This window comes from Eurypyga helias, unplaced genomic scaffold, assembly GCF_000690775.1.
Source record: "Eurypyga helias isolate BGI_N326 unplaced genomic scaffold, ASM69077v1 scaffold44365, whole genome shotgun sequence".
NCBI lineage: Eukaryota > Metazoa > Chordata > Aves > Eurypygiformes > Eurypygidae > Eurypyga > Eurypyga helias.
In genome coordinates, this window is record NW_010251638.1 from 27,087 (window position 1) to 37,934 (window position 10,848).

Below are 10,848 nucleotides of genomic sequence, written 5' to 3' on the forward strand. Positions count from 1 at the left end.
CACAGGTGAGTTATCTCTGGAGAATACAACCAGGAGAAGAGAAGTAAGTGTGTGTCACTATGGTTGTTCAATTTGAGGTTGGGCTAGATTCCTCTTGTCCCACATTCAGGCTGAAAGGAAGGATTGCCACTATTGCCAGAATACAGTTCTTGAAGGGCACCCATGCAATATCCTAGGTGCACCGTGTAATCTTCTAAAGGCTGTCGATCTGCCCTTGTTCACAGACTATAGACGGGAATAGTGTTCTGTCCCCTGTTGCTCTTGGTTCATTTTACAGGCTGGGGGGAGAGTCCTACTGCGGTCATACCTGGAGCTTGAGACATGGCAGAGAACGCAGACCACACCTGCCCTTCTCCATGACACTTAGAATGTTTGGAAGGTCTCACTAGCCTGAACTCTGGAGGAGGATGCAGGAGAATGGCCTTCTTATGCTATGGATGACTTGAGCATCTCTGGTTAATTGTGTGGTTTTGTGTTTCGGAGGAGATGCAGAAACTGACAGATCAGATGATGTACCTGTGGTACACGATGAAGAAAAAAAGCAGAGCGAGGTGTTGATCATGAAAGCACAGAAGTGTTGTCACTTGTTTCTGTGGTAAGGCGTGTATGTCTACCCAAAGCCTGAGCGTATCTTTGCACTCGAGCAGATAATGCACTTTGGATAGCAGAGGTGTTTAAGGGTGAACGTGCCAGAACCACTGGACACTGTACTGAATGTGAGGAGACGTTTTGCCAACCCTCTGTCCTGTCTTTGACGGCAGCCCATAGCAGATGTACTGGTAATTTCCCAGTGTGTTTTCTCCCACTTTCCAAGGATCTGCAGTTCAGGGACTTGCTGAGCTACTGGTTTCAGTCCTGCAGATTCTTGGCCATACAGGACTGGTGGACCACCTTGACTTGATATAGACCTTTGATCTTGTTTTTGAAAGTGTCCAGATAAGTGTGGCTTGATTTCTATGTGGAGACTTCAGGTATTCTTGAAGCATAACTAATAATCCACTGGCATCCCAGTAGTGTTCTCTGTGTATGAAACGGAATTTTTGGGGTAGAATTTGCTTTGATATTGTGCCTTGGGAGGACACAAATGATCCAAGGTCGTGCTTGCTAGGTACATGTCTGGCGAATGCATACAAAGAAGTAAGTTTTTAGGCCAGACTTCCTTATTGAGATTCTGCTGAAAATAGTCCAAGCTATTCATTATTTGCCAGAGATTTCAACTAATTGGTGCAGCTCTAAAAGGAAGGGAGACGAGAGGCCAAGAGTGGGAAGAGAAGGGAGGCTGGGTGGCCCAAATAGACAGAGAGATCTGTGATAGACATGCTCTGTTGACAGTTTCTTACGGCCTTATTTGGGCTGAGTGTCCAGCTGAGATATTCACACTGACCTTACCTTATTCTGGGTGTGAGTCCTTGCAGGGCTGGAAAGGCAAGTTGGTGCTCCAAGCAGTGAATTATCTTAAAGGCCATTTTCTATCTGCCTCCCTTTTGTTGTCTACTGTACTGTTACTCTATTTTGCACTTGTTTTCTTCACTTAATCCTGCCCCTGTAGTTCTCCCCTTGCAGTGATGTGAAATGATTACAATGGCATTACTTCATAACAGTAAATTTTGGGAGACTGCCTTTATTGGTAAAGGCCAGTTGAGAACCAAATAAAACTCCTTGTGGTCATGAGCTGCACAGGTGTGTGACAAGGTCGGACGGGTGCTGTACCACCATAACTGGTGGACCCTGAAGCAGCTCTTTCCTAAAGGTTAGGATTAAGCAGCAGTCGCTTCACACTTTCAGGTCTCTTGAGTTTGGAGCAACGTGATTGCAATCTTAATGTGAGAAGCTGAGGTAAATTGGGCAATTGCAGTACATCCTGCTACTTCAAGGCTTCTCTTTTGAAGTGTCTTATTTTTAAACTCTTTTCTTTCTAAAGCATTCACGTGTAGAGATTGCGTTCTAAAACAAAGGTGAGGAATTGTAGAGCACTGGATCAAAGCCCCCAGGGTAAACCAGTGCACTGTGTTTCGTTTTTAACATATTGTAGGGATTATGTGCCTGCAGCAGCGGAATTGAGAGCATAGATGGCATAAGTATTAAAAAGAAAAAAAAAAGCCACTACCGTGGTATGGAAACAGTTTATTCACACCTTGGTACTGCTTTTAGTAGAAAGGACATCTCAGCCTGTCTGCTCTGTGGTTGCTTTGGTTTGCAGTGGTTTGGGTTTTTTTTCGTAGTGACTCATACCACTCTTCCCTGACCTAATTACAAGTCACGTGGCTGGGCAGAACGCTAGCCTTGCCAAAAGGGGGAACTGCATCTCCTCCGAAACCTTTGCTGCCCTGCGCAGAACCGCCTGAGGAGAAGAAGAGAAGAAGAGAGTGGGGACAGAAGCACCTCTCGGGGAGAAGAAGAGGAGAGTGGGGACAGAAGCACCTCTCGCCACCCTCTGCTGACAAATCCTGCTTTGCCCCAGTGCATTGGGATGGCAGCTCTACTTGCCACACAGATAGGAAAGCACAGCACGTTCCTTCTTAGGTTTTGGGGTTTTTTTTAAGGATATTGCACCATTTCACTGTGGAGAAACAAGTGAGATTGTGTAATAAGGAAAGGATAACCTAAGCACTGTTTTCTAAGGGGTCAGGTACCACTGAGCTGCAGTGACCTGGTAGGAAGGACTGAGTGTTAATGTGGAGAAAAGGAACAACCAGAGTGAGCATGTTTATTGCAAGAATGGTTTGAAACAGGTTAAAACTGGTATTGCAAAGCTGTAACGCGAAGGACTGTCAGTCTTTGGGCTGGACCAAACTCTGCCTTCATCATTGGCAGCCCACCCACAGCTGCATAAAGCCCTCCCTCTGCTCCTCTCCAACATCCCTTCTTTCTTTTCCCTATTCCAGTCTCCAGCCCTGTTCTGCTACTCTCTGCAAGGACTTTTGCATGCTTTCTGCACTGCTCCCTGGGCACCTTTTTGCCTCCCACTGGGAAGTGAAAAGGCCAGAGGTGGAAAGGAGGGACTGCAGCAACAAGGACAACTAAGGAATCCAGAGTTTCACGGCAAGGGAACCAGGGTGTTATGGGGATGCCAGGAAAAACAGACTGGAAAGATGTCATCGTGCAAAGAATGTGTGGGAATCAGGGTGTGAGAGTTTGTGTCTAAGGAAACACTGCTCAGTGTTAGAGCCCTTGTGCAGTATAATATTATCCCTTGTGTTGACAGGGTCTCTGTCAGCTCGTCTGGCAGAATGAGCTCTGTTATCAGAAGTAAGATACAAAGATATGAATGGGAGATTCAGACTGTGAACCTGATATAAGATGGAAGGCAGGTGAAAATGCTGGTTTGTTACAGAAATTTTAGATGAATGCTAAAGGAGTATGTGTGGAGACCTTCTCCCAGATGGAAAAAATACAAACAACCCACAAAAACACCCAACCACACAGTACCCAGCATGAAGATTGAAATGTGTATGTTTTTAATACAGGAATTCTCATTAAATGAATGGGTGGAACTAAAACCTGTTACAACTTTTAAACAAAACTCATAAATGCTTTTGTTAACAAACACCTTTCATGGAAAACCAGCAGGCTAGAGGTTTGGTGACTATCTCCAGCCCCTCTGGAGTCATTAAGTCCCAAGTTAGCTTTATGTCATGAAGAAGGGAGTTGTCTCATTGTTTCTTATACCTTTTGAAGATTGCCTGCACAGTTAACTCTGTTACCAGCTTTGTCTTAGGGTCAGCTCTGACCAGAAAAAGCAGGAAGTGCTTAAGTATCATGATTAAGATAGGTTGACCTAAAGACAATTACAGTGTCTACTAATGGGACTGTATTTCCTCTTTCATGCAAACTACCTATCTCAGTATTTACAAAAAAGTAAAACCGACCCTGTAAATAGTTGCCAGACTCTCTAAGCAGTTTTACAGCGGGTACATGGTTGTTGCGTCTGCGTTATGTGATGCACTAAAAGTTTTGGAGCCTTCCTCTTCAGTGGTTTGCCACTGTTTAGCCGTAACTTGCCGTTTGATGCATCTTGAGTTTTTAATAATTTTCTGTAAATTCCTCCTGAATTTCACCCCCATGAAGAAATACAGAACAGGGTTAAGACAGCCGTGGAAATAAGCAAGAGCTTCTGTTACAATGATTGCGTATTCGAAGCTGCTGTTCAAGTTAAAGCTCCAGTCTATGATCTTTATCAGCCTCAAGAAAGTATAGGGTGACTGAGTAATAATAAATACGGCAACTACAGAAAATATTTTTTTTAGAGATTTGTTCTTTTGAAAACTCCTCGCTTGCAGTAAGGTTCTAATAATTAGCGAGTAGCAGATGATCATGGCAAGCATGGGAATGAAATAGCCAAGGTTCACTTGGATCACTTCAAGAACCTGTTCTGCGTGATGGTTTGGGTACTCCTCTTGACATATTGCCTTATCAATACTTAGCACCTCACTAAAAATAAACTGCGGTGAAGCAAATGCTAGTGAGATCACCCAGATCAAGACACAGACTAACTTGCCGCATGTCATTCGTTTGGTTTGACACATACGTGCTTTGGTGGCAAAAGTAATAGCAATCAGCCGATCAAATGTGATAGACGTTAGAGTTAACATGGAAGTGTACAAGTTGAGAGTATATAAGCCCCGTATAATACGGCAGGTCACGGTGCCAAAAGTCCACTCCTGAGCAGCAGAATATGCCCAGAACGGCAGCGTCCAAAGGAAGACCCAGTCAGCTACAGCCAAGTTCACCAAAAATACATCTGTCAGCACCTTCAGTTTCTCATAGAAAACTAGTATGACAAAGACCAGTGTGTTTCCTGCTAGCCCAAGGATGAAAACAACCGAGTACATACAGGGCAGGAAGACTCTTGTAAATGTGTGAAAATTCTCACTTCCATTTTCGTTGGGATCAATGATGGAGAAGTTATAATAAAAGTTAAAAGCATCTGTAGTTGCCATGTTGCCTTCTTCTTAAAGGCAGCCTGTAAGGAGACACATGGAGATTTTTTTACTCAGCAGATAATTAAATCCTAACACATCCAGAAGGCAGACAAAATCCTACATGCTAACTGATAAGAGCTGTAGTAAAACACCCATGACAGAAAAAAGCAAAAATCTGTTTGCTGAAGAGGGCTGCCGTAACAGCGAACACCCAAACACAACAGCTGGTGGGTTTAAACACATCATCTATTACCAGATTTATACTGAGGGCAACTCAGAAGATAGACAAGACAATTATAGAAGCTTCCAAAACCATGATACAGATTAAGCTTTCAAATACATCAGTTGTTTAGTGTTTGGATCAAGGGATTCTGGAGGAACCCATGAGAGAAACAAAATTTGTTTTGCCAAATTCAGCCTTGAGGTTCAGGTTGTGGGCTCTAAGCATCAGAGTCATTTCATTTGGGTTGGACCTATCTCAAAAAGTAGGGTTTGAGTCACAGTGAGCAAACCCTTTAGAGCTTGTGGTTCATCTTTAGCTCATTGTTCAGATGTTAGTCACATCAGCAGATGGCAACCATCCTTCCTTTCCCCTTCTTGAGTGACTTACTGGAAACATGGAGGATTTTCATTAGTGTCCTTTCCTCGCTTGATTTTAGATAAACTGTTTCAAACATTTGTATTACTGCCAGAGGAGTGACTGGTTCTCTGTCAACCCCCTGCATCACACCCCCTCTCCAGAGCTGATGCAGTGTCACAGTGCCAGCTCTCCAAGGCGTTTTTTTGTCAAGGCTGTCTCTAGCACATAAGAGTAACAGCAATAACCAGATTTTCAAGCTGTTTACCTTGTAAATAAAGTCTTTTGTGAGGCAGGTTAATGGGATTTTCAAATATTTAGCCTAAGGTTAAATGTCTTCTTTCTTCAGCTACAAAGAGCATGTATCCTACTACGAGATACTACTCAGCATAAGAGTAGCACAATTTGCCTCTGAATCATTTAGATTGGCAGACAGGCCTCAACACACACCAGATCGAACGTTACCCAGAAAGGTAGTTTCCGTGGGGCCAAGAAGCAGAGCCAGTGCAGTCTGTTAGGCACTCTTAGCTCTTTTATGAATTACTTTTACTTTCAATTCAGACGGAGCCCAAGCATGGAATGAAGATAAGCTGCAAAAGTACGTTAGGCCCAACAACGTCAAGGCAATGTATATACCGGAACAAATGGTAGCGCCGTGTTTTGTTTTACCTACTCTTTACAACAGCAGTCAGCTGGTGTTTCTTGCCTCTTTCTTGATAAAGGAAAGGTGTTTTCCTCTAAGCTGAAACAAAGTAATTGCCAGGCACTCAGTTTTGTACTTTGACAAGGTGACATTCCATTAGTAGCCTTACTAAGTAGTACAGATCTTTCTGCTGTCCAAGCTTACTGGAAATCAGCCATTAGGAGAGTGTTAGTGACTCTTAAAGAAAAAAAAAAAAAATTTAATACCAGCTTTTAATCAGTAATAGGTTTTTTTCCTTAGTAAGATACAACATTTGCTCTCTGGATAGACCAAAATATTTTAAAATTTTAACTAACATTTTTACTGTGACATTAATATTCTTCACAGGAATTTTCAAATTCAGGCAGTAATACCCTCATTGGTTTCTCGTGAAAGCAGACAGGAGTTTTACTATAGATTTCGTATGGAAACCAGTCTAGGATAATTTTTGAACTCCAGCTGTGAAGAATTTTCTTTTATACAAATAGAGGGCTCTGGCTCCTGATATTCTATAGGGCAAGATGTTTACCTTCTGCAGACCAGGTTCCCCGCCTCCACCCCACCCCACCCCACACCCCCTCCCGCCCCCATGGATGGTAACCTTTAAGAGAAAGAAAGTGCAACGATTTCCTTTAAAAAAAGGTTTTCATTTATTCATGATACATTGTTATTATGGTACTTGATATTTTTCTAGCTAAAAGTTCTCAAAGCATCTTGCTTCTTACTCACACACCTAAGTTAGAATCTACATTGTATGCCGTCTCAGACTCCACAGTGGTTATGCCTTGTCAGACCAGTCATGCATGGATTTGCTGCAGCTTTCCTCAAAGGAAAGAACAGTAGTCATCTTATCTACCTGAACTGAGATAGTGGGAAAGCATTGCGCTAGGTAGATAAGGAGGGAGGAGGAAGAGAATTCCCTAGCCAGGAGAATAGCGAGCAGGATGAGTTTATTTGCAAGAAATGTTACAGCCTATATGGACTGAGTCTAGTTTCTAAAAAGATCTAGAAGCTTAAATTGGATAGGAACAACATCACAGGTAGAAAAGTGGGCTAAAGGGACCCGTGCAGCATCCAGTGGGTTAATAGAGGATTTCCTCTGAGGTCTGGTTCTGTTAAAATTAACCCTGGTATTAATGAAATGGAAATGCAAGCAAGTGATGGAGAGTCACAACAAGCTATGCTGGTTTGCCCTGCATAGACAGTTCTCCTGTCACCAGAAGGCAGCTTCCCATCATTTCCAACACTCTGGGAATTGAGTATCACAGGAGCTGGTAGTCTCAGAATTACAAGGGTTTTCCCCCATTCGGTCTCCATGGTCTAATTTCTGTTGTGCTGATCAGCTATCCTGCTTTAGTAACTGCTCACAAAAAGCAGGGTGCAAAAAGCAGTAATAATGATCTTGCCAGTTGTTAATTTCTGTTTTCTCAGGCTTCCAAATAGAAAATCCAATCTAGAGCGCTTAGTAATTAAGTGCTCAAAAGTAATTTGAGCATATAATACTGCCTTTGCAGTAAATATAGGCTATAAAGAGAAAAAGGTAAATAAAGCTTGTCAGCATCATGTGATGTCCCTTGCTTAGAAATGAACCCATTTCGTTACAAAAGGGTTTTGAGATTGTAGTCAGAAGAGGTGAAATTATCTCACATATGTATTTGTTGGAAGACGTGAGAGGTTTTCAAGCACATAGCAGTTGGCAAAACAGATTCTAAAGCATAAAAGGAAAGGAGATAATTAGCATATAACCTCTGAGTTCTGGATACTAAAAACATTTGTCTAAAGACCTTTCTCAAAAACTAGCAAGTGTAAACCAAAGAGCTACTGCAATAGCAAGGCATCAGAAAATATGTAATAACAAAACTGGAATGCAATATGACTATCTTCAACAGTCTGAATAAAACCTCGTCCTTTCTCCTACATTTTGCATATCAGGATGGAGGCTATGTATGATACTAACAAAACTTTTCTAAATGTTAAAGATTCTTTTTTGGGGGTTTTTTGGGTGTTTTTTTTTAGTTTTTTAAAATGTCTACTGATTTACCTGAAGTAAAAAAAATAGTCACTTACTAGACAATGTCACATCTTGGGGGAACGCAGTCAGTCGTCTTGTCTTTCAAAGGAAATGTGAAAGCAGCACTTTGCTTTATTTATCAGTGCTGAAACCCGTGCTGCTACCTCACAGCTTTCGTAGTTGTTGTTGGCCAAAACAACACAGTATGGAGTTACTCCTCCGGTTTGATTCTTGGGTGATACTACCACAGGTATGATAGTATGAACAAGCTGTGTTCTCAAGATCCAGGTCAGATGCACTTACTTGGCCATTCATCTGAAATGTCCAGAGTCTAACTGATTTTTTGAAAATTATTTGCAGAATTAAAATTTCATCTGTATTTACCGCTTACCTTTTTTAACCACTCATGCATATTTTGGGACAATACTGGATTTTCCAATTCCTTCTAGTTTTTCCATTTTTTTTCTGGGGCAAAAACATTGTGATAATTTTCTCTCAGATATAGAGATGGCTAGAACGATACTGTGTTGGTGACCATCCCCAAGTGAATTTCTTACTTTTCAGGCAATCTCAGCCCTAGTTAAAGTTAGTGCATGTGCTAAATTTTCTCTCAGTCAACGAAAGAAGCTGGGAGGCCCTTCATACATGTACAAGGGAGCTGGGGGAGGCCTACCCTTTGCAGGGGTGACTGTTTTCACCCTCAACAAAGGCAGAGGTGGGAATTGACTTACAGCCTGGGGGTACAAGATCTGGGAGAGAAATAGTTGAGGAGGCTCTTGAGAGGGTGCAGGGAAGTGGAGGTGCCTGGGTGGCACTGCTCCATGAAGTGATACTCTGCTGTTGTTCGTTCCTACTGTAATTAGGGGCATCTTTTGCACGCTCCTTCTAACTAAACTACGTGCCTGGCCACAACTCAGCATGAGCTGTAGCTTTCGTTTGACCCGTCCTGTGTAATCCATTCACAGGAGGAGCCCAGTACCTGCACACCCCACAAAGCAACGTGCTCTGTGCAGCATACACAACATTTCAGGTGGCTTCCTGGGTGTATATCAACTGTGCTCACTTCCCTAGTGAGCCCTACTGCTCTTGATAGCCTTTGGAGACTCTCCTTCAGGAGCGACGATTAGTGTAGACAAGTAGTAGCCTTACTAATGGACGGATTCTGCAGAAGAGGGAGGCAGTATGCAGGGAGACTAGCCCGTGCAGTTAGATCTTTGCAGCAGTCTGTGGTACAGTAGCTGGAGTGCTTCCGGCACTCTGTCCTGTAGAGCGGTATGCTTGCACCTCTGAGTACTTGAATTTGGTACCTGCAAATGTGTATTAGAAAAGCCAACACCAAATGTGGCTTAACCCCACACATGGTTTACTGAAGGAAGACTACTTGCACAAGAAGGTCGAGGCCCCGTAACGCTCTTAAAACTTGAGTTCTCCCTTGTGCTTCATTGCATGTGGTAGCAATTCCTCTGTCTCTGAGAAAACCTGTAGCAAGGTGCTAAATGTTCACAAACTCCTCCTGTCAAATAGGGGAATAATAAGTTGTGACAGCCTTCTGCTTTTAGAAGTTATTTTCAGATGCAGAACAGGGTATGAGGGTGATAAAGCAGTGGCTAAGCTATGTGGTAGCATGAAACCTATGTGGTAGCATATATAACCTAAACCACCGTGAGTAAAGTTCCCACTGTGTTGCAGAGGGACAAAAATCAGCCGTTTCAGACAACAATTTAAATTCCTTGAAACCAGAAAATGCCCAGAGTCACTTTTGAAATCACGCATTTACAGAGAGCTGCCGTAAGGTACTCTGTCAGCCTAGTTCACAGTGACATCGTTGCAACTCCTGCTTCCTCAATCACCAGAGATCCTCCTTTCCCAGGCTGTATGGTCAGGGCTGGCCTTCCCATGGAGACCAGTACCCTCCTGACGTCCATCTGCCCTTACCCATACACGAGGTACCCTGGGATCACTCCTGTGTAACTTCTAATGAACTCTTTACCAAAGTTGACCACAGTATCAGCAGTGTTCAACCCTTTGCCATGCAGCCGGGATCAAACTAAACTCCAGAGATTATTTCAGCTTGCCAGCCTAACTGCAATTTGACCTGCTTCCTCCTCTCTTTCACCAACCGTGTTTCCATAAGATATTTTTTAGTGACCTGCTTGAAGAGGCCCCGTCCAGCACAGGGTTGTGAGAGCAGCTGCTGTGTCAGTCTGCATGCGTGAGGCTCTGTAGGACTGGATGGTGCTATTTTACCATAGCAGTTATGGTAGAAACAGAGGCGAGCTGTTTGGGTTTGTCTCAGGGAGAGGGCTGAGGGACTAGCTGCTACTCCTGGATGGACTGATTTGAAGAATGTTTAGCTGTATAGTTGTGAAGCTCGCTGTATGCATCTGTTAGTCATCTGTTTGCTGCCTCCTGCTGGGGAGGGGACTTGAAAGCACCCTGCTGATCCCAAATTGCTTATCTTGAAACCTGTTATCTGAACCTCTTGCAAACGCAGCATTTGACTGACAACTGAAAGCTGTCTTCATCCCAGAACCTTTGCCAAGCCTCTTCCATATCACAATACTGAAAAATATCTCAAAAGATTTTGCATAGAATCATAGAATCACAGAATGGTTTGGGTTGGAAGGGACCTTAAAGATCATCTAGTTCCAACCCC

At 43.1% G+C, this 10,848-nt stretch overlaps 1 protein-coding gene across 1 annotated transcript; it reads right to left on the bottom strand.

Annotated features, from left to right (window-relative positions):
* Positions 1–3,902: 3,902 nt before the first annotated feature.
* On the bottom strand, positions 3,903–4,940 carry CXCR6 (chemokine (C-X-C motif) receptor 6). Its single transcript, XM_010152087.1, has one exon. It carries the CDS (start codon positions 4,938–4,940, stop codon positions 3,903–3,905), a length of 1,038 nt encoding a protein of 345 aa, XP_010150389.1.
* Positions 4,941–10,848: the final 5,908 nt, after the last annotated feature.

Bases quoted from the DNA above. Each gene is read 5' to 3' on its own strand.
- CXCR6 (XM_010152087.1), bottom strand. From the start codon at position 4,940: ATGGCAACTACAGATGCTTTTAACTTTTATTATAACTTCTCCATCATT.